This window comes from Pristiophorus japonicus, chromosome 16 (genome assembly GCF_044704955.1).
Source record: "Pristiophorus japonicus isolate sPriJap1 chromosome 16, sPriJap1.hap1, whole genome shotgun sequence".
Taxonomy (NCBI): Eukaryota; Metazoa; Chordata; class Chondrichthyes; family Pristiophoridae; genus Pristiophorus; species Pristiophorus japonicus.
Genome location: NC_091992.1, coordinates 21152804 through 21177625, shown reverse-complemented (window position 1 = coordinate 21177625; position 24822 = coordinate 21152804). Strand labels below are relative to the sequence as shown.

General features: G+C 43.9%; 1 protein-coding gene across 1 annotated transcript in view; it reads right to left on the bottom strand.

Moving 5' to 3' along the window:
- The window catches only part of ankrd13b (ankyrin repeat domain 13B), a 408867-nt gene that overhangs the window by 95662 nt on the left and 288383 nt on the right, over positions 1-24822 (bottom strand). Inside the window, exon 5 of the mRNA XM_070858078.1 lies at positions 8148-8291. Within this exon, the coding sequence (XP_070714179.1) occupies positions 8148-8291 (144 nt within the window). The remainder of the gene's footprint in view (positions 1-8147; positions 8292-24822) is intronic.

Below are 24822 nucleotides of genomic sequence, written 5' to 3'. Positions count from 1 at the left end.
CAGCACCCGGGAAATGTGCACAGCATCTGTGCCTAAATGTTTCATTCCTATCAATTTAATTAGGGCACCTGATCCTGACCGGCCAGTTCACCATATACATCTGAACCTTGCCAGTATATCTGATGAGGGACATGTACATGTGTCAGCACCTGGCAGTCAGTTGCAGAAAAAGACATTTAATGGTGGACTGGTTGGCGAGAGATGCATCCACATTTACTTGTGGTTTGTGTGCAACCAATTGATTTTCCTGGCAGCTCTCCTATAAACCACTGGAAACTACCTTTGTTGTTGTATGACACTGTTGTGTAGCTCTGGTCCTCAGTTCAAAGGTGTTGGTATTTTCTTTTATTTTACTTTGGGTTTGTTCTACATACTGTTCCTGACATGATGCTGCCTTCAATATGCTCCTTCATTTTTACATACATTTCAGACAGCCGCCTGCAGGTTATAATGTTTAGAAGAGGTCAGTATTTCTGTATGAAGTTGCCAATGGGCCTTCCAGTGAGATACAAAGGTTGTCCTGCAAGCCCAGTGCATAAACAAGCTAATTTATGATATCCGCCTCCTAATTTCTCTCTGCCTGCTGCAAGCAAGAGGTGCTGGCTGCGATACTGTGTTCTGAGCTGAAGCCCCAGCCTGCAGTTTAACATGTTGCTTGCTGTTGAGATGTTCCACTGTTCGGTCCACTCTGTGGTCAAACTTCGACGAAACAAAGTTTGCATTTAGATACCTTCCCTCCCCTTCCCCTTCTCCTTCACTATTTTTCACTCTGGATACACGTTTGGTTTTCTTTGTAACTAGTGTGCTATAGTCTTCAGTTTTCTTCCCATTGTTATAGAAGATGATGCAAGCTCGCCAAAGTTCCTGCACTTCAGAAGACAGAATTATTTACAGGCACAAAGAGAAGATGAGGCCTTTTAATCAGACAACAACAAAAAAAAAATGAAAAAAATCAGGTCAAAATGAGCAAAAAAAGCTGTGCAAGTCAGAAAGGGTGACGTAAATGTCCAATTCTTGGTGATCTAGTAGTGGTATGAGCTTATCACCAAGTTTCCTGCAGATTTGAAATTTTGCTCTGCCAAGACCTTAGTGACCTAGATTACCAATAATGTCAGCTCTTTATCAACCAAACAAATCCCATTCCTGCAGTACACATATACTTGTCATCAGAAATCTAATAAACAAAGCATATCACAGCACGGGTGAGTAAACTCAATTACAGTGAGCCTACATTTCAATTAAAGTGACAAAAAGTTAATAGAATTCTTCTTTACTCAAGGACCATTCTTTCATTGCTCTGTCCATATAATCAATTATTGGATAATCAGTGACTCCAGTAATCAAATAAGTGGACAAATTGATTTGCCCACACTTAGAACCTGGAAACTGCAGCCCCATCTAACAAGTTGCATTGGTTAATCCCCAAATGATTTAGGGGTGTTCACTGCTGAGTACAGGCTCTTTGGCAGCTCAAATGTCGGGCTGAAGATTCAGCAAGAAGAGGTGTATCCCAGCAACACATAATACATTAACAAACACAAAAGATCATTGGACTGAAATTCCTGCCTTTGCTATTTCTTTTAAAACTAAATGTAAACATGGCCTTCTTTTTGGCTATGGTGTTGATTAGAATTATGGCCAAAGAGATGGGATGTAGTGCCCATTGCAGAGGGAGTGTATATTGTCATTCACTGCGGATTCCATCGGACGTTCTGCTCTATTCTCAAACCCAGGTCTTGAGGCAGTGCCTATAATCTGCTTAATATCGGTGCTTTCAATTAAAATGATACCACGGTGACCGTTGGAGGTGCTTGTGCCAGTTAACAAATACTCTCCCGCCAATGAAGGTACAGACAGGATGGTCCCAGCTTTGATCTGCGTGGAATTAGCTGATCTTAGCTAGGGAAGCAAGGAGGGCACTATAACTGGCCTTGGAGACCACAGGCTGGGGAAGAGCGCACTATAACTGGCCTTGGAGTCCACAGGCTGGGGAAGACAAGGAAAGAAAGACTTACATTTATATAGCGCCTTTTATGTCCACCAGACATCTCAAAGCGCTTTACAACCGATGAAGTACCTTTGGAGTGTAGTCACTGTTGTAATGTGGGAAACGTGGCAGCTAATTTGCGCACAGCAAGCTCCCCCCAAACAGCAATTTGATCATGATTAGATAATCTGTTTTTCTTATGTTGATTGAGGGATAAATATTGGCCAGCACTCCTTTGCTCTTCTTCAAAATAGAATCTTTTACGCCCACCTGAGAGAGCAGATGGGGTCTCGGTTTAACGTCTCATCTGAAAGATGGCACCTCCGACAGTGCAGCACTCCCTCAGCACTGCACTGGAGTGTCAGCCTGGATTTATGTGCTCAAGTCCCTGGAGTGGGACTTGAACCCACAACCTTCATGACTCAGAGGCGAGAGTGCTACCCACTGAGCCACAGCTGACAAGAAAAACAAGCAGCAAGGGTTGCTGCTTCCAATCATTATACAGTGATGACTGCTCACAGTGCATGTGCGTGAACAATGGGTGAGGTAAGCTATGGGCTTGGCCTGCTGACACGCACAGTCAAGGCTCACATAAGACCGACTGATCACGTGAGATACCAGAGGGCTGTCGGCACCCCTGCATCTACCTCTCCGCATGAATCAGCACTTTGAGGAACAGAAAGAAACTATATACATATGTACATTTCACTTTCTGCCCTATTATTGCTGCACGTGAACGTGCTTGTGCTTCACCAGACCATGGTAATCATAGCAGGTGTAAGAATGAACTCGAGTAATATTAATTCTCATTGTCCATACTTTTTTTTAAACAAAGATCCTCATTTTTTCAGGATGGTGGGGATAGTGCGGGAAGGTTAGAAGATGAGCCACCATCTTATAGAATGGCGGAGCAGGCTCAAAGGGCCGAATGATCTACTCCTCCTAATTTTTATGTTCTTCTATAAATTACAATGAAAAGAAAAATCCTATTTTGAGGGCAAATTGAAGAGATAATCTATCTGCTTCTGCCACTTTCGATTTGTGCCAGCATAGAGTTCGAACAGCTGTTTGGTTCCACGTTCTTCTTTAGATTGACTACCTCCCTGACAGCACATAATGCAGTGACAAGTGGAATACGCACAGCATCACGCTTATTATTGTACCTGACACAGGATGACAACAAATCACCAGGGAACCAAACAGATTGATCGTGTGCATTTGCGCCACTGTAAAAACGGAATCAAAATAAATGTTTTTGCAATTTTCTCTCCTGAGTGCTAACTCGCGTTGGGCTACAGTTCATTAAAATATTGGGTGATGGTCACTAACCCATAGTGGGAGTAAGAGAAAATTGGAATAAAACCTCCAGTTGTCAGTTCGGCTGATAGGTTGTCCATCTCCCCAGAGGAAAACAGAGGGGGGGGGAAATTGATGCTGATGGATGCAGTCCCAGTTTCCTCTTTCCAAATGCCCTTTTGCTGACTGCCCTTCGAAGCAGTCAGTTTAAGAGCTAACAACCAGAATCTAACCGGGAGTGGATCGGTCCTACTGCACTGGACTAAAAACAGAAAATGCTGGAAATACTCAGCAGGTCAGGCAGCATCTGTGGAGAGAGAAACAGAGTTAATGTTTCGGGTCGATGCCCCTTCGTCAGAACTGGAAAGTTCAAGACTTAACAGGTTCTTAAGGAAGTGCCGGGGCATTGAAAAGGCGAGGGGAGGAAAGAACAAAAAGAAAGGTCTGTGATAGGGGGGAAGGCAGAAGAGGTTTAAGAGACAAAAGGGACAATGGGCAAAAATGAAATATTTCACCGGACACTCAATTTTAATAGGGAGTTAGCTCTATAAACTATTCTGTGAAACGCACAATAGGTGCTTACTTTTCCACTAGTAGATATGAACTACTTACACTAGATATAGCTATATAAACATGGACATGTCACCCAAGGTCACAAGATATATTTGTACAAAAGCAAAATACTGCGGGTGCTGGAAATCTGAAATAAAAACAGAAAATGCTAGAAATATTCAGTGGGTCAGGCAGCATCTGTGGAGAGAGAAACAGAGTTAACGTTTCTGGTCAATGACTCTTCGTCAGAACTGGGGTTTGTATCTTGATGAAGACACTTCCAGAATACTGTCTCTACTGTTGCAACACAGTTGTAGAAGAAAGGGGGCCGTTTAGAGATGATCTGTAGCTGTCTGCTTGGCAGACACCAGATTGATCGTTGGTGAGTTTATATATGTTTTTGTCTATACTGACGTTATGTACATAAACTGTTCTGTGAGATTTAAGTATGTGGAGAAATCTGATGCTAAATAAACAATTCATTATTTTAACTTATCTATTTATTGTTAACCTTACTCGAGCCAAAAGCACTAATGCCCTCTCCCTGGCACGTGAACTGCAGTCTGGTTTGCCAGAGATTGCGGTTAGTAGGGAAGTACTTGAGATAGAAGTTCTCGGGTCCCAACTCTATCCGTCTTGCCAAAATTCTGGCTGGGCCATTGATGTGGCAGTACGCCTCAGCACTCGAATTTTTCCTCCTTCTCTCCTCCACGATCCAGCCCAATTTCAGGCAGGAGAATCCCACTGTGTTTGATGGTACGTTTAGGGGGTAACGGTAACTCCCGTGAGGCACTATCTCACTCACGACATGTGTAAAGCTGCAGGTTTCGGTTCACACGGGACTGTCAGCCTGCTCGTGGAAACTGCATTCTTGTTATATATGAACATTAGAACATAAGAAATAGGAGCAGGAGTAGGCCATTTGGCCCCTCGAGCCTGCTCCGCCATTCAATAAGGTTATGGCTGATCTGATCTTGGCTGCAAGTCCACTTCCCTGCCCGCTCCCCATAACCCTTGAATCCCTCATCGTTCAAAAATCTGTCTATCTCCACCTTAAATACATTCAATGACCCAGCCTCCACAGTTCTCCGGGGTAGAGAATTCCAAAGATTCACGACCCTCTGAAAGAAGAAATTCCTTACAAGCACAAGACCGAAGTGCTTGGGAGCTATCCTGAACTGCAACAAATGTGTAACTGAAGATAGAACGCTTGCCAAGTGATCTGGCCAAATTCAGCAACTTGCGGTGTAAGTGTAAGTGTAAGTGTAGGCGTTAGCTGGCCTCCCGGCTCATGGTGCCATGCATGCTCCAGTGCATTTTTAGCACTAGTCTACTTGTGCTTGTTGCATTTTAAGATTTGACTATTGATCCGCTAAAAGGCCAAGCCAAAAGGAAGCTACAACTTTACTGGGTAAGTTCAATGAATTCCAATGAGCAAGCTCCCTTGATTGCCGCGACAGCCTCCTATTATGTTACTCTATTTCCTTTTTAGTTAATGCACAGTTATTTCTGGGAATAGCTCAGTGTCTTTCTTTGACATAATATTATGAGTTGACCATGAAAGACACAGCAGCAGTACATTATGTTGCTGACAGTTGCCCTTTCAGACAACAAAGGGACAGCTCACTGGTTCATTCCCTTTTGTTCTTATTTATGTTTACTGACTGACTTGCAATTACAGATTGCACGCTCCTACAGAGCTCCATAATGTGTGAGTGACAGTGAAACAGCAAGTCACTGAGCGTTGCTAATGAAAAGAGTGAAGAATGGTCTTCTAGCCTGGCTATAACTATTCGCTATGAAAGGAAAACATTGACTTTGATTAGCAATAAAGGTGGCCACTGAGTAAAGATTGCAAAGCAAAAAAAAACCTTTTAAGCTTTTGAAACATCTTAATCTCAGTCTGGTCTGCTTATTTCTAATTAGGTTTCGATCATGCTGACAACACTTAATTTTTTTTTCAATGCAAAAGTGTCTGCAGAAATGAGAGACATTAGGCAGATTTTCCTGTTATTATCCTTGGGCGTGTTGGATCGGCAGGGAGCAACGCATCGAGGAAAATCAAGCAGGGAGGATTGCAGCTGGTATAGCAGCCCACCCGATTAAATTTAATGGGCACACGATCGGGCGGGCTCCATTAAAGAAAATAACTTCCATTAATATAGCACATTTCGTGTCAGGACATGCCAAAATGCTTCACATCCAACAAGGTACTTTTGAAGTCCAATTGCTGTTATAAGATAGAGAAATGTGGCAACCATTACCCCCCGAGTTTTCTCTCTGTGCTGTGCCCAGGTAACCAAATATACCCAAGTGCAATAACAGGAATCTCTCCACACAAGCAACCTTATTTCACCAATCAAAACCAAACACGGCGGAAATCTCAGCGGGTCAGGCAGCATCTGTGGAGAAAGAAACAGAGTTAATGTTTCAGGTCGATGACCCTTCGTCAGAACTGGCGAATGTTCGAAATGAACAGATTCCTAGCGCGCTGAAAGGGGGAGAGGAGGAAAAGTCAAGAGGGAAGGTCTGTGATAGGGTGGAAGGCAGGAGAGATTAGAGAGACAAAAGGGATGATGGGCCAACTTGAGATGGTAATGGCAGAAGTTAGAATGAGATTAGTCTAGATAGGGTGTGAATGGTGGAATCATTGCCTGCTGCCATGGGAAACAGAGAAAAAAATTGCATAACATTGGGGGGGGGGGGGTTAAAAAAAGGAAGAAAGGGAATAACATTGGGCAGAGGTTATGGTCTGAAATTGTGAACTCGAAGTGACATACTGCTACATTAGTAACATTAATGCAACTTTTCTTTTAACATTAAGCCATGATACTTGCCAACAAGGTTTATTACAACCATTTATTAATGGCACCAATCAGCTATATTTCACATGTAATACCATAGCATGCAGAGGTTACCTTTCCTCAATCGAGCAAAGTTGAAATTACAGTATATAATGAGTCTCACCACCATTGCAGCTGCTACACTATCATACCATGACTTAGGAACTGCCGAGATATAGACTAAAATGGAAGAGCAGTCCGGGTAATTCAAAAAGAAAGAAGAAGGAAATAACTTATTTAGCACTTTTTATCACAAAGCACTTCACAATCAATGAATTATTTTTTCAGCATACCCACTGATGTTACTTAAGCAAACGCGGCAGTCAGTTTGCGCACTGCAAAGTCCCACAAACAGCAATAAGATAAACATCCAGTTAATTTGTTTTGGTGATGTTGGTTGAAGGAGAAATGTTGGCCAAGGCAGTAGGAGAACTCCTTTGCTGTTCTTCGAATAGTGCTACGGGATCTTTTACATGAACAGACAGACGGGATCTTCTGTTTAATGTCTCATCGAATAGCGGCACACTTTCAGCAATAATAACTTGCATTTATAGAGTCCTTTTAACATGGAAAAACAACCCAATATGCTTCACAGAGGCGGAGTCAGACAAAAATGGATGCCAAGCTAAAGAAGGAGATAATTAGAAGGGATGACTAGTATTTTAGTTTAAGGGGTGGATCTTAAAGGAGAGGGAAGTAGAGAGCTGGAGAGATTTAGGGACCGAATTCAAAAACATAGGGCCTAAATGGCTAAAGGCACGGCCATATAATGGTGGAATGGAGACAGTGGGAAATGCACAAGGCCAGATCGGAGGATCTCAGAGTTCTCAGAGAGTTGTAGGGCAACTCTCCTTAGGTGCCATACTGAAGTGTCAGCCTAAATGTTAATTTCTTGGACTGGGCCTTCCTGACTCAGAGGGGAGAGTGAGGACCATATTGTTTTAAAATGATAGTCTCAGACTGATTGGTTGTCTGTGTTTTAGCCACCATCTTGTTCGTGGGACCTTAGTCGAGATTTTTCAATTTTTGCTTCTTTTTTTCGTTCCGCAATAAATCTTAATCCAATGAATTTCTAGGTCAATTTGGCAGCATCAATCCCTTGTAAGCCTCCCACTGGTGCTTCTATGGTAGTTCAGGCTAGTGAGGCTGTTCCTATCTTCGAGAGACTAATCTCGAAAATACAGACATGAATGACTCCAGACTCTACTATTTGACACTCTCAACGGAGCTCGTAAAAAGGCCAAACATTCTACAGAGAGTGTGTTATGTGATTCTGTATTGAAGAGTCAGCCATAAACAACCTGTGTTATGTGGTAATGGAGCACTCTATGATGAGAGGCTACTGTATTTCAGAAATCTGTGTACTCCTGAAGTGTTTTTTATAAGGCAGGGAAACTGCACACATTGCATGGCTCCTAAATTTGAAACCGACACTGTAACACAGAACATCCCCTTGTATCGAAACTGACCTTGTCCTCTGAAGACAAAGCTGCGGTTCCCTCGCTGCCAGGTCATGTGATCAAAGCCGAGTAGTGTCGTGTCGACCCGCAGATTCTGTCCGCTTTTCCAAACCCTGTAAGTGTCACTTGGGCAGATCTTGGAGACCAGGGGCACTGTAATGGTCAAACAAACGAGTGAATCATTAACATTCGGACCAGTGCAGGAGCTTCTCTTGCAACAAAAAAAACCCCGTCCCTTCAACCGTCAATTATGATGCTAGCAATTGAGACCATTTTATATGTTGCAATGAAAATTGGGCTCAACAATATTATTCATGCTATGTCACGATCACCAGCACAATAGATCACATCGGGTATCTAGAGCCTGATATAACTTGATAAGTCAATTGCAAAACGTGTCTTCTGCATCCTTCACTTTAAAATTGCAATTATTTAACAACAGTTTTTGATTGCTAACTATTGACATTAGAAGTAAATGAAGCTTGCACTCGCCAAATTTGGATTCTAGCTCAGTTCTACTGGGAGCCAAACAGGTTAAACATCCCTGAGCAACGCTTCATTATGTATGGATGTTATTCACAATGCTTATCCGACTGGATGGGATATTGACCATTGCAATCTCCACCTGCTCCCCTGAGGACGATTTATCTGCTGCACAGTTTGCAGTATAATGTCGCAGGTAGCCTGAAGGGGTTGAGCCCATTGCTGCATAATCTTCGACAGAATATTAGGACATGTAAGCTATTAATGAGGAACTGCAGCAATTTTAATTACCCTATGACCTTAATTATATAGATCGACAGATCTCTTGTATCTCCTTTTATAGCACAAGTAGACAATCGATGGGAATGGGGAAAATAAACTTGGCTTTCCTGTGCTGGTTCAATAAAATCAATACAGAGTCTGTGTAAAATTACAAAAGGCGACTTGATAAAGGTGTTTAAAAGTATGAAGGACAGAGTCAATAGAAACTATTTCCAGTGGTTATGGGGCCTTTGTGCCAGATTTCTGCCAAAGTAGAAAATGCCAGCTTTTGGGTTATTATGTTACATTGATCCACATATTTAAGAATGAATAAATGAGAATACATAGATATGTCTACAATGTCTCTGAAGCACTTTATGATGTTTTTCTACACAATAAGCACAAAATAACTGCAAGATGTTACTACTGTGGAGTGAGGCAGAGAGTGGGATTGTCTTGGTGGCTCTTGTGGAGAAATGTAAAGGGCAGATGATGAGTCTCATGGCTTACTCTGGTGCTGTAACATTCAATGATTCTAAATATTTGGAGTTTCCCACACCACGGGGTCGATTTAGACTGACTTACCCTGGCGTTAACGGGATGGTAACAATCTCAAACTGGGGTTGGTCATCTTACCGTCCCATTAACACCGGAAATGCGGTCGGCTTCACATTGAAAGGGGCCTAACACTGGGTCTCCCAACTGCCCTTCGGCTTCAGACAATATGATGCTCGAGGTCCAGTAACATAAGTGGGGATGCTGATTGCCAATTTTATTTGGAATTGGTTGGAGCCTAGGCCGTGCACACTCCGACCAGTTCCACTGGCGATGGAACCGAAGAGGCTCGCTCGATCAACTGACCGAGGACGACAACGAGCCAGTATGTTTTTGTGGGCCCCGGGACCCGCCCCACCCCCCACAACGTACCTTACTGGCAGCCACCCAGCTCACTCTTGAGGCCTCAATCTGGCAAGTTGCCTTGAGATGTCAGTCAAATTTAAATGAGGCCAGAGACTCAAAATTGCGGGGGCCTATTTACATCCGGAACAGGTGGCCAGTCAGCACGCCTGCTGGTCAGTCACCCAAATGTCAAAATTGCTCCGGTTGAGTATTTTGACACCAGGTGATGTTAAATGTATACTGGGGTTTACTACGCCAATGCTTTGGTGCTGGATATTTTTTTTAGATGTTCCGGGATGTGGGCATCGATGGCAAGGCCAGCATTTGTTGCCCATCTCTAATTGCCCTTGAGAAGGTGGTGGTGAGCTGCCTTCTTGAACCGCTGCAGTCCTTGTGGTGAAGGTACTCCCTGTTCGGGAGAGAGTTCCAGGATTTTGACCCAGTGATTATGAAGGATCGGCGATATATTTCCAAGTCAGGATGGTGTGTGACTTGGAGGGGAACTTGCAGGTGATGGTGTTCATAAGAACATAAGAATTAGGAACAGGAGTAGGCCATCTAGCCCCTCGAGCCTGCTCCACCATTCAATAAGATCATGGCTGATCTGGTCGTGGACTCAGCTCCACTTACCCGCCCTCTCCCCGTAACCCTTAATTCCCTTATTGGTTAAAAATCTATCCATCTTTGACTTGAAAACATTCAATGAGCCAGCCTCAACTGCTTCCTTGGGCAGAGAATTCCACAGATTCACAACCCTCTGGGAGAAGAAATTCTTTCTCAACTCGCTTTTAAATTGGCTCCCCCGTATTTTGAGGCTGTGCCCCCTAGTTCTAGTCTCCCCTACCAATGTAAACAACCTCTCTGCCTCTATCTTGTCTATCCCTTTCATGATTTTAAATGTTTCTACAAGATCACCCCTCATCCTTCTGAACTCCAAGGAGTAAAGACCCAGTCTACTCAATCTATCCTCATAAGGTAACCCTCTCATTTCTGGAATCAGCCTAGTGAATCGTCTCTGTACCCCTTCCAAAGCTAGTATATCCTTCCTTAAGTAAGGTGACCAAAACTGCATGCAGTATTCCAGGTGCGGCCTTACCATTACCTTATACAGTTGCAGCAAGACCTCCCTGCTTTTGTACTCCATCCCTCTCGCAATGAAGGCCAACATTCCATTTGCCTTCCTGATTACCTGCTGCACCTGCAAACTAATCTTTTGGGATTCATGCACAAGGACCCCCCAGGTCCCTCTGCACCACAGCATGTTGTAATTTCTCCCCATTCAAATAATATTCCCTTTTACTGTTTTTTTTCCCAAGGTGGATGACCTCACACTTTCCGACATTGTATTCCATCTGCCAAACCTTAGCCCATTCGCTTAACCTATCCAAATCTCCTTGCAGCCTCTCTGAGTCCTCTACACAACCCGCTTTCCCACTAATCTTTGTGTCATCTGCAAATTTTGTTGCACTACACTCTGTCCCCTCTTCTAGGTCATCTATGTATATTGTAAACAGTTGTGATCCCAGCACTGATCCCTGTGGCACACCACTAACCACTGATTTCCAACCCGAAAAGGACCCATTTATCCCAACTCTCTGCTTTCTATTCGCCAGCCAATTCTCTATCCATGCTAATACATTTCCTCTGACTCCGCGTACCTTTATCTTCTGCAGTAACCTTTTGTGTGGCACCTTATCGAATGCCTTTTGGAAATCTAAATACACCACATCCATCGGTACACCTCTATCCACCATGCTCGTTATATCCTCAAAGAATTCCAGTAAGTTAGTTAAACATGATTTCCCTTTCATGAATCCATGCTGCGTCTGCTTGATTGTACTATTCCTATCCAGATGTCCCGCTATTTCTTCCTTAATGATAGTTTCAAGCATTTTCCCCACTACAGATGTTAAACTAACCGGCCTATAGTTTCCTGCCTTTTGCCTGCCCCCTTTTTTAAACAGAGGCGTTACATTAGCTGTTTTCCAATCCGCTGGTACCTCCCCAGAGTCCAGAGAATTTTGGTAGATTATAACGAATGCATCTGCTATAACTTCCGCCATCTCTTTTAATACCCTGGGATGCATTTCATCTGGACCAGGGGACTTGTCTACCTTCAGTCCCATTAGCCTGTCCAGCACTACCCCCCTAGTGATAGTGATTGTCTCAAGGTCCTCCCTTCCCACATTCCTGTGGCCTGCAAATTTTGGCATGGTTTTTGTGTCTTCCATTGTGAAGACGGAAGCAAAATAATTGTTTAAGGTCTCAGCCATTTCCACATTTCCCATTATTAAATCCCCTTTTTCATCTTCTAAGGGACCAACATTTACTTTAGTCACTCTTTTCCGTTTTATATATCGGTAAAAGCTTTTACTATCTGTTTTTATGTTTTGCACAAGTTTACCTTCGTAATCTATCTTCCCTTTCTTTATTGCTTTTTTAGTCATTCTTTGCTGTTGCTTAAAATTTTCCCAATCCTCTAGTTTCCCACTAACCTTGGCCACCTTATACGCATTGGTCTTTGATTTGATACTTTCCTTTATTTCCTTGGTTATCCACGGCTGGTTATCCCTTCTCTTGCCGCCCTTCTTTTTCACTGGAATATATTTTTGTTGCGCACTATGAAAGAGCTCCTTAAAAGTCCTCCACTGTTCCTCAATTGTGCCACCGTTTAGTCCTTGTTTCCAGTCTACTTTAGCCAACTCTGTCCTCATCCCACTGTAGTCCCCTTTGTTTAAGCATAGTACGCTCGTTTCTGACACAAATTCCTCATCCTCAATCTGTATTACAAATTCAACCATATTGTGATCACTCATTCCGAGAGGATCTTTTACGCGGAGATCGTTTATTTTTCCTGTCTCATTACACAGGACCAGATCTAAGATGGCTTGCTCCCTTGTAGGTTCTGTTACATACTGTTCTAAGAAACAATCCCGTATGCATTCTATGAATTCCTCCTCCCAGGCTACCCCGTGTGATTTGATTTGACCAATCGATATGTAGGTTAAAATCCCCCATGACTACTGCCGTTCCTTTTTCACATGCCTCCATTATTCCCTTGATTATTGCCCGCCCCACCTTGAAGTTATTATTTGGGGGCCTATAAACTACGCCGACCAGTGACTTTTTCCCTTTACTATCTCTAATCTCCACCCACAATGATTCAACATTTTGTTCATTGGAGCCAATATCATCCCTCACAACTGCCCTGATATCATCTTTTATTAACAGAGCTACCCCACCTCCTTTCCCTTCTTGCCTATCTTTCTGAATCGTCAGCTACCCCTGTATGTTTAATTCCCAGTCTTGGCCACCTTGCAACCATGTTTCTGTAATGGCCACCAAATCATACGCCTGCTGCCCTTGCCCATCTAGGTGGTAGAGGTCGCGGGTTTGGGAGGTGCTGCCGAAGAAGCCTTGGCGAGTTGCTGCAGTGCATCTTGTAGATGATACAGGCTGCAGACATGGTGCGCCGGTGGTGGAGGGAGTGAGTGTTGAAAGTGGTGGATTGTGTGAACATGGAAGTTTACTATGTCAATAAATGTGAGATTTGAGCGTCTCAATTAATGAATGTTTTGGCATCAGGTGAGGTTGGGTGATTTTGTGGTATTCTACGTCAGTGAGTGTTTTGGCACTGATAAGATCAAGTCTATATCGGGCTTTACTGCGTCAGTGAATGTTTTAGCTTGAAAACTCCTTCCTCCCTTTGAGTTCATTACAACTATTATTTTTAACCTAGTATAATAAAAAATGATAAACTAAATCAGATAATAAAGATGCATGAATTGACTTTAAATCTGTAATGGCCATTGGTTTTTATATCCATTTTTATATTCCAAAATTTAGGCACTATTTTCTTCCAGTCTATTGGTTTTTTAAAATGAAATTGGTGCAATGAATAAAGTTGCTGCAGGATCATCACTTTTCAATCAGCTCTGATGAACAATTCAGCTCCGACACGCTCTTACTTTGCAGCCTGAAGTTACGGAAACATTAGCATCCCATCACTCAAACCTACTCCACTGTTGCGACACTTTCCAATCCTGCAAATTCATCCCTATTCACACTGTCAGCACAGAAGAAGTTTCAAATACCACCTAGAATTTACACTTCTCAATGTGCTAAGCCTCGCTCCACAGCACGCACTGCCTCTTGTCACGGAAGACATTATTAGCATCCGCTTATTAAACTTTTGGTCAAGGAAGTGTAACTGTAGAGATTTTCACTTCACACAGATGTTATCCCCAGAGCACTTATTGGCACTCTAACCTGTCAATTTAAATTCCAAACTGCTTGATCGGGAGTAGTGATGTGTGGGAAAATGCAACAGCAAGTTAAATACATTTTTGAGTATCACAGACATTAATATTCCAGATCTCCGATATGCTGCGTGCAATATATTTGCACCATATCTACCAATGCCTCATCTATTGTGTTAATAGCCTGAACAGTACTTCACTTGTATATGAAGGAATACAGATGGTTTACACTCCACATCTGCAGATGATATACAGTTACTGCGCTGATCACTGAGTAAATGTCAAAGTTCATAACTTATCACTGTTTAACACTCCTGAAAGTGCTGAACTAAGCCAAGTGCAGTTCAACTGGTGCCTATTTGGTAGATTATCAAATGTCCATTCTTGCACGTGGGCCAGTACAGTGAATGTCAGCAGATTATTTCAATATGGGAATCATCGCACACTGTCTATATACATGTATTTTCCAGCAGAGGCCACTGGATAGCAATTTTGGAACCTGTCAGCATATGGAACTCTGTTCATTCAGCTTCTGATAGGAGTTCACGTATAGTTCATTCGATACAGGGAAAAAATGTGGTTGGTATCATTGGATAGAGAGAGAGACAAATTTCACTTAGTAACAGTTAGTGTTTGCAACCAACCCGCTGTGGATATTTTCATAGTCGAGGGCCAAAAATGGAACTCACCATTACTGTGAATGGGGATACGCCATTTTCATTGGTTGGTCCAGCCCACATGACCCTAGGCTGCACATACGCTCCTGGAATACGTGGGCCCCTAAACTGGACTGTGCAGCTAGACCTTGGAGTGCAAGTCTGCGTTCCTCCGGGACCACCAGGTAGTTCCATAAATTTTATTTTGGTTGGAGGCATCCGCCCGTGAGAAGCCTACGACCACAATTTTTGGCCCAATATGTTTAGATTAGTAATGTTATGGTTGGCACGGGGTCGACTGGCCAAATGACTGTAACCATTCTATGATATGATAAAAAAAGTCTAGAGACTAGAAGGTTGATGCTTATCACAGCAAGGCCACAGTGTTTTTATGTGCTTCTAATGTTATTGATGTGCGTTGAAGAATATACAGGCTTGTGACTGTGGACTATGCAGTAGCCAGAGATGACAATAATAGACAATGCCTGCTTCAGTTTGATAAGATAAATGTAAGCTTTTTCCTTTGTTCAGGCAGTATGACAAGACCCGTGGTTTGCGCGGCCTATCTGGGACTATACGCCACTTGTAAATTGCTTTTTATGCTGAAGTTAAAGAATAAAATGATTATAACCAGAAGACTGAATTGGTTACTACTCAAGTGAACAAAGAGAACACTGGTTTAAGACAACAGAAACTTTAGCTGTTTCCCTCCCACCCTCTTTATCCTCGAGACATTGGGCCTGAAATGCTGATGGGACTCAAACGGCCAACACAAATTGATCACCCAGGGGACTGGAAGTAGGGCCAGAAACTGGTTCTGTCAGGTTGTCTTGGTTTGAATTCTAGTATTTCTTCACAGCAAATGTTTTCTGTCTCCACATATGCCAATGCCCCTTGTAGGGTTTTCATCAATCTAAACCTTTGCTCGTCTTAATCTAGAGACTCGATTTTCAGCCTTCAACTTGCTTCTCTGCGGAATTGGTCTCTCGGTCTTCTGTACAAAATAAAACATTTAACAAAGACAGAGATGCTATTTGATTGAAGGTCAGATCAAGCAAGGTAGGCTGTCAGGACAAGTATCCCATCATCAATTTACTCCTTTAGGCTCTAGTGGAAGTGCAAATGAGTAGACAGGATCAGCTCTCATGACCCAGCTACACTGCAGTTTTTCTATTGATGGATGTAGCTTCATGTCACAGCAGTGCAAAAATTGGGGAGTGAACTGACGGTGCATTGAATTTTGTCAAGCAATTAAAGATCTTCTTCGGTATCACACCATCACAACTGCAACAGGTATTTTAATGTTAGCAAAGAGTATGCTCACAGGTTTGTAGAGCTGTTGCTGCTAGGCCGCCTGTAATTTCTGCAGCCTGGAGGAGACCGTGTTCCATGTCTATGTGGAGTGTGTGAGGTTGCAGCACCTATTCCACTATTTGAAGGGACTGCTCCTCAAATTCTGGTTGCACTTCAGTCCCACGCTACTGATCTTTGGGCACCCTGTGCAGAGGGGAGCGGGCAGGTTGGAGGGCCTCCTCGTAGGACTGCTCCTGGGCCTGGCCAAGGGGGCCATTAACCGGTCCAGGCAGCGGGCGGTCGAGGAGGTCATTCAGCCCAACTGCCTGCCTCTCTTCCACGGTTACATCCGAGCCAGGGTGTCCCTGGAGATGGAGCACGCGGTGTCCACCGGAACGCTCGCGGCCTTTCGCGAGAGGTGGGCACCGGAGGGACTGGAGTGCATCATCACCCCTGGCAACCAAATTTTAATTTGATCCATTTAATATTTAAAGTTTAATTTGCTAATCTGTCGGTTTTAGTGCCCCCTTTAATCAAGGGGCACTTGATTTACGTTTCAACTAAAATAGTTATAGAGCTGTTGCATTGTGAGTGGCTTAGCCAGTCACGTGATGTTCACAAGACTCAATAAAACCCCCAGTCAATTGAGTCTAGGTCATCCACGATGAGGTATGCAGTTGTGAGCCTAATCTTCTTCTTAGGCAGTCCCTTGTATTGAGGATGACTTGCTTCCACACCAAAAAGGATTGAGTTCACAGGTGTTTCAATGAAGGACCTGATATTCCAAGTCACGAACTACCTTTTGAAGGGTGAAAGATACCTGTGCGTGGATTTTTTTAGCGTGTGGTGACCGTTGCACACCAGCCGCCACACGGGCTTGACAGAGCTAGGCCTTGGTCCAGTGACAAAGATTAACCAAGACTGGAGACCAGCTCTGCTGCATGGACCTAGTGCGCACACATATCTCAGTGTGGGCAGGCCCGTGCTCCCCCTGGCCCTCGCCTCTTCTGGGCCCCGAACTCACGCCTCTCCTGGGCCCCGATCATGTCGCTCTACAATCATTCATCGCTCCTTCGCTCCAACCTCGCCGCTCCTGCTGTACCTGCCCATGCTCCAATCAGCGACTTGGATTTTGGTTGGTGAGGTCCAACCCAGTCACCCTCCTTCAAGTCGTCGCCCTCCTGAGCCGGCTCGAGCTGTACCTTGCAGTGGTATGCTACCACGCTGTCCATGGCCGCCGCACGCCGCTCCTTTTATGGCCCCGACCTGCTGCTGATGGTTTCTCGCAGGTCGGGGCCGCCTTGCCTAGTGGATGAGCTGGTAATGTGTAGAGTGATTGCTAAACCTCTGTTAATAAACCAACTAATTCTTAATAGCAATGTGTTGCTCTGAATTCTTAAGCAAAGAACCCATGATAAAAAATATATTTCACCAACTACCTCCAATGGCTTCTGCCACCATTGAAGAAATAGTGGATCTTCCTTGTCCACACAGTCAGAACAAGGTGTATTCCCTCACAGAGCATTGGTGATACTGTAGGAAAAGGGAGAGGGATCTGCAGCTTCTGAAGTTCCAACTAGTGGTAAAAGTGTGCAGCTGCAGGTACAACTTGTATGTCACAGAATGACGTTCCCCAAATAAGGAGTGCACAACATACATAGCAAAGTTAATCGTCCTGAATTTGCGGTCGGAGGTGTACCTCCTGAGTACGCCTCCGACCTGTGAAAGATCTACGAACTTATCTCCTGGCTCCAAAGCTACAGACAGTTCCGGTCTCGGGCCTCCAGGTGTACGCCTGCATAAAGGCCCACGGATCCCAGGGACGCAAGCGGTTCGGAAGCGTCCCTGGAATCACGTGAGCCAGGTCCTCCAATGAGAAAGGAGGATTCCATTTCCAAACAGAATTCCCTATAAACCCTACTGAAATCCCCAAATAATTAAGCAATTTAGACAGTTGTAATAAATATAAATGTTCTGATTTTCAAGTGTAATTAAAAGTCTTCGTTGCAGCAAAATAGAGTAAATAAATTAAATTTAAAAAAAATAATTTTTAACATTTTAATCCAAGCCAATATTTGCATAAATTAATTTTAAGTGTTTGTGCATCAATTTTAATTTTTAATTTATAATTTAAAATGTATAATAACTCTTATGCTGGTGAAGGCAGGCCCTTTGCCTGCTTTTATCAGCTGTAAGAGTTTCATGGGCAATTGCTGGGCAGTAGTTTGGCCACAAAAGTGATTTTCCAGTCAGTTCGTATGATCTTTCAAGACACACCTTGACAGATCGCAAGTTCCGGGTTTTCGTGCATGCACAGCCCATGCGGAAACCCGGAAGTTGTGGGGCCTTTCAGAAGGCTTATGGCAGTGTATGCATCACGGACACCGTAAATTCTGGCCCATTATATTCCGAGTCAGTCACCTGTGGTGTTGCACACGTGGAGTGAAAACCAAGTGAAATGTTCCAAGTAAAAGTTGGGTTAGATGGTGGGGGGTAGTTGAACCAGGTGCACAGATGTAATTTAGTCTCCATTTTACAGGTCCCTGTTTCAGCCCAGGCATTTTCACTGGCCACCATTGATGCTGCTGACACCATGGAACTGCCAACTTCATCACATCAGTGGAACTAACCAGGCTCCAGCTGTTTCATGGGACTGAAGTGGAACAACTGAATCTGCCAGCAGTTCCTAAGAATGATGAAAAAGTGAGTCTTGCTACCACTGGAACGATGATACGTTGTCCCCTTTATATTTCTACGTGCAGCTAAGTTTGGAGGGTCTGCTTTACTCTAGAAATGTAAAGCTGTGTAGAGAAGGCAATGTCTTCATTATCTTCAATGAATTGTTGTGAATGTTCATTAGCCTCTTGGAAGGGCATCCAATGTGTGGCCTGTGGACCAAATCCAGCCCACAATCTCATTTTATCCTGTATGTAAAGCTCTTAATGGTTCTTTTCACTTTTGTAAGCAAAGCTGATTTAGATTTGGGCACACCCGCCACTGTTTAAATACCCCAAGCCTGGAGGACTGGGAAGGCTGTCCCCTGATTGGTGCAAAAAAGTTAACAAACACAAATCGGACCCAAGAAATTCAAATTGCTGTTTTCAAATTGATGGTCGAGGGTGGGGTGGGGGGGGGCTGAGGAGGAGAGGAAGAGGGAGGGGGAGCAAAAGAATAAATGGAGATGAGGGGAGAGGATAAATGGAGAGGAGGAGAGTGTAAGAGGATAAATGGAAAGAAAAAGAAAGACTTGCATATATATAGTGCCTTTCACAACCACCGGATGTCCCAAAGCGCATTACAGCCAATGAAATACTTTTGGAGTGTAGTCACTGTTGTAATGTGGGAAACGTGGCAGCCAATTTATGCACAGCAAGCTCCCACAAACAGCGATGTGATAATGACCAGATAATCTGTTTTTAGTGATGTTGATTAAGGGATAAATATTGGCCAGGACACCGGGGATAACTCCTCTGCTCTTCGAAATAGTGCCATGGGATCTTTTACATCCACCTGAACCTCGGTTTAACGTCCTATCCGAAAGACAGCACCGCCAACAGTGCAGCACTCCCTCGGCACTGCACGGGAGTGTCAGCCTAGATTTTTTTTGCGCTCAAGTCCCGGGAGTGACTGGAATGGAGAGGAAGAAGATGATATTTGGTTGGAGTGGGTCGGAGAAGAATTGAATTTTTTGTGTATGAGGTGACTTGCATTGTTGACATATAATCGGCTTGGTTTTTTTATGTTTGAAGACGTGGATCTTTCATATATAAGGGCGCTTGAATTCTCTGTGTATGGGGATTATATTTCTCTAAAGTCATAAATAACTGAAATGTGTATTTGGACCCTGGCTCCCAAAGGTCAGTGATCCCTGATTTAGACCTCGCTGTGTTCATGTATCTAGGCCTTTTGGAGCTGGAGGGGCGGATGATGAAGATGATAATGCCGAGACCCACCATAAACCCTTGTCCAACACTCAGTATTCCAATAGAAATGTTATCGGAATCCCTCAGAATCATATATGTTTCAATGAGATCAACTCTCTTCCTTCTAAACTCCAGAGAGTATAGGCCCATTCTACACAACCTCTCCTCGTAGGACAGCCCTCTACCCTTCCTATCCAAATTCCCCAACCTCCTCCACCCTCCTCCCCGATCCTTTTCCACATCCTTTCCCTTCCTAACATCCTGCTTATCCTTCCATGAATCCTTCCACAGCTTTGAAAGTGGAAGACCAAAAATTTCTTGCGTTGGAACAGAAAAAAAAAATCATCCGTGTATAAGTACCTGAAAGTAAACATTTTTATTCGACCACATCCTGGCCAAGTATTGTTATTAGTTGGTAACCTGTCACCGGGGGAACTATTACTATTGGGTGACATATTATCTCAGTGGAGTTCTGCTCCATGCCTTCAGTCCCAAAGAAATGAGCTGCAGCAGATGAACTCAGACTGTAATGCGAGGACAATAAATTAAACTAAATCAGGTTCTACAGAGGCTCCAAATCATACTGCTATTAGTCAGGATGTCCTGTCGATCTATGGAATCTATCGGCTTTATTTCAAGTAAAAAACATTCAGCCAAGCAGAAAATTGAGAGAGAAAAAGGGAGAAAGGTAGTTAAAAGTAACAGTACACTGTCAGTATATCATCACATGCTCAGGGCAATAAATGATGCTTTGTCTCCCTCCTATTACATTACCTTTTTAACCTCAATTTACCCAGTGCAAGCTGATGCTGAAATGTCATCCCCGGCCTCGTGCTGTTTAATAGATCTTCGCACTGTTTGACCCCATCATTTTTTTCTGTGATTGAAATCGATGCCGTTTACCACAGTAATTTGTCACACTGCTTGTCCAACACTCAGTATTCCAATAGAAATGTTATCGGAATCCCTCAGAATCATATATGTTTCAATGAGATCACCTCTCTTCCTTCTAAACTCCAGAGAGTACAGGCCCATTCTACACAACCTCTCCTCGTAGGACAGCCCTCTCATCCCAGGAATCAATCTAGTGGACCTTCATTGCACCCCCATCCGCTATGAAGAAGCTGGCTAGAAAGTTCACATGAGGTGCCATCAAGAGAGAGGGTAGCATTGTGAAGGCAGATTCTAGGCATACCATTTGTACTGGCTCCTGGATTGAAGTCCCCTTTGATCGGTAGGAGAGTTTTTCCAGGGGTGCATGCGGAAGGAAATGAGGTTAGAAGGGGTTAGGGAGATGTGGGTAATAAGGAATGGATGGAAGTGACCGAAGATGATTATCAATTATCAGGCCTGTGGGACTAGAAAGGCCATGGGAGATGGCAAGGGCGTGGGGGTGGAAATGGGCCTGTTAAAATAAATGCATATCTTAATATGCATTTAACACAAGAGTGTGACAACAGCAGCTCATTGCAAGGATAATGAACAGGTTATTGTAGCCCAATATTACTATGTTGTTATTATCAGATACAATCTATATTAACGACTTGGAAGAGGGGACTGAGTGTAACGTAGCCAAGTTTGCTAACGATACAAAGATGGGAGGAAGGGCAATGTGTGAGGAGGACATAGAGACTGCAGGAGGACATAGACAGGCTAAGTGAGTGGGCAAGAATTTGGCAGATAGAGTATAATGTTGGAAAGTGTGAGGTTATGCACTTTGGCAGAAAAAAAATCAAAGAGCAAATTATTATTTAAATGGAGAGAGATTGCAAAGTGCTGCAGTACAGCGGGACCTGAGGGTCCTTGTGCATGAAACACAAAAGGATAGTATGTAGGTACAGCAAGTGAGCAGGAAGGCCAATGGATTCTTGGCCTTTATTGCAAAGGGGATGGAGTATAAAAGTAGGGAAGTCTTGTTACTTGAGGCCACATCTGGAATACTGTGTGCAGTTTTGGTTTCCATATTTACGAAAGGATATACTTGCTGTTGAGGGAGTTCAGAGAAGGTTCACTTAGTTGATCCCAGGGATGAGGGGGTTGATTTATGAGGAAAGGTTGAATAGGTTGGCCTCTATTCATTGAAATTCAGAAAAATGAGAGGTGATCTTATAGAAACGTATAAGATTATGAGGGGGCTCGACAAGGTGGGTGCAGAGAGGGTGTTTCCACAGGTGGGGGAGACTAGAACTAGAGGGAATGATCTTAGAATAAGAGGCCGCCCATTTAGAACTGAGATGAGGAGAAATTTCTTCTCTGAGAGGTGTGAATCTATGGAATTTGCTGCCTCAGAGAGCTGTGGAAGCTGGGACATTAAATAAATTTAAGACAGAAATAGACAGTTTCTTAAATGGTAAGGGGATAAGGGGCTATGGGGAGCGGGCGGGGAAGTGGAACGGAGTCCATGATCAGATCAGCCATGATCTTATTGAGGGGCCGTATGGCCTACTCCTGCTCCTATTTCTTATGTTCTTATGTTACAAAATATTATTACTGGTCTTGAATTACTCATCAATTTAAACTGTACTACACAAAATAACTTTTCATCCAGGATCCTTCGTGGAGCTGAGGAAGTGGTGAACATCGCATTTATTTAAGTTTTATTCATTTTCTTTTCGCTAATCAGCAGGGATCGCTCTGTAAATCAATACCAAAGTTGTACTTTGCATGTGGCCTGGACAGAGGTGACCATCTCTAGGGCGTGCTAATGCCAGGAGTCTGTAAACATGCCAATAACATTTTTGTTTTACGGAGGGAACGGTTTGTTTTGTACAGTTAGTTAATTGGATTGATTTCTGCCACGACTCGAATGTGTTTTTAATTTTCAAGGTCAGCATGTAAACAATTATTCCAGAGTGAGCTGTTAGTGTAGTTGCTGCCAACGTGAAGTCTTGACAGCACCGAGGGAAACGTATCACGGGTGTGTTCTGGAGCTCGGCGCTTTGGAGTGTATCGTATGTTGTGAGTGGCTTTGGCAGAAAGACAAAGCTCGCTCTCCGACGATGCAGGCTGGCAGGCCCCTGTAATCAGCGAGTACAAAATGAGCTCTCCAGCACAAAGGTAACACCTGCCAGCACTCGTAGGAGACATTTTAATCTCCGACGCCTTGATCTCAATTTTGGCTGTACTGGAGTAACAGATTGTTCATCCCCAGGGATGTCCTGGATGGTCGTATAGAGTTAGGCTACATTATTACAAGCTAGAGGGGGCCATTGTTCTTATCTTGGGTCCATTTTATCAATGTTTGAGCTTCTTTGCCAATTACAATCAATCGCCTATGACTAAGGAAGTTCTATTGCTGTACAACAAGATTGCTGTCTTGAGAAAGTGAATTTTCTTCATGTTCGTCCAGCTAAGTGGTGTTGAGATGTTAGTGTTGAGTTATGGGCTGTTTTGTTGACTCCTGCCATCTACAAACAGGGTTGAGAATGCTCAAATGCTTTTAATTTAGGATCTTGGCCAGGGCTTTCTGCAAGAAATAAAACAGTTCCTATCTCTTCTCACTGAAAGAAGATTTTCACTCTTTCAGGCTAGGCTAGATTCAAACCTGGAACACAGAGGTAAGAGGTCATTGCGGTAAACTCCCATTCTACTCGGGTGGATGTAAACGATCCCATGGCACTATTTCAAAAGGGAGCAGCGCGCGGCGGTGGTATACCACTGTAGGAGGGCGACGGCTGCGAAGCCAGGTCGCTGATCGCAGTGCGGGCAGGCACAGCAGGAGGGGCAAAGGAGCAGCAAGAGTTTGTAGAAGGAAGTGACCGGGGCCCAGGAGAGGTGGGAGTTTGGGGCCCAGAAGAGGCGAGGGCCCAGGGGCAGTACGGGCCAGCCCACACTGTGATATGTGTGCGCACTAGGTCCATGCAGCAGAGCTGGTCTCCAGTCGTCTTGGTTAATCCTTGCCACTGGACCAAGACCTAGCTCTGTCAAGCCCGTGTGGTGGCTGGTGTGCAACGGCCACCACATGTTAAAAAAATCCAAGCACAGGGCATCTTCCACCCTCTAAGATGTAGTTCGGGATCTGGAATATCAGGTCCTTCATTGAAACACCTGTGAACTCATTCCTTTTTGGCGTAGAAGCAAGTCATCCTCGCTTTGAGGGACTGCCTATGAAGATGATGATGATGATGACTATTTCAAAGAAGAGCAGGGGAGTTCACTCCCGCTGGCCTAGTCAATATTTATCCCTCAACCAACATTACCAGCACTGAAGCACTGACCACACTTGATCAGCTCCATCGGACAGGCCACATTGTTCGCATGCCAGACACGAGATTCCCAAAGCAAGCGCTCTACTCGGAACTCCTTCACGGCAAACGAGCCAAAGGAGGGCAGAGGAAACGTTACAGGGACACCCTCAAAGCCTCCCTGAAAAAGTGCAACATCCCCACTGACACCTGGGTGTCCCTGGCCAAAGACCGCCCTAAGTGGAGGAAGTGCATCCAGGAAGTCTCATCGTCGAGAGCGTGCAGAAATCAAGCGCATACAGAGGAAAGAGTGTCCCACCCACCCTTTCCCTCAACGACTATCTGTCCCACCTGTGACAGGGACTGTGGCTCTCGTATTGGACTGTTCAGCCACCTAGGGACTCATTTTAAGAGTGGAAGCAAGTCTTCCTCAATTCTGAGGGACTGCCTATGATGATGGTGTGAAAAAAAAATTATCTGGTCATTATCACATTGCTGTTTGTGGGAGCTTGCTGTGCGCAAATTGGCTGTCGCTTTTCCTACATTACAGCAATGACTACACTTCAAAATTATTTCATTGGCTGTAATGTCCTGAGGTCCTTTAAGACGCTATATAAATGCAAGTCTTCATTTTCATTGAAGCAGATCATTTTGTTTTGACTCCTGGTGCTGTAGAATGTGTCAACTTACATTATTAAGCTTTTCATTGGCGGCAACAGTCGAGC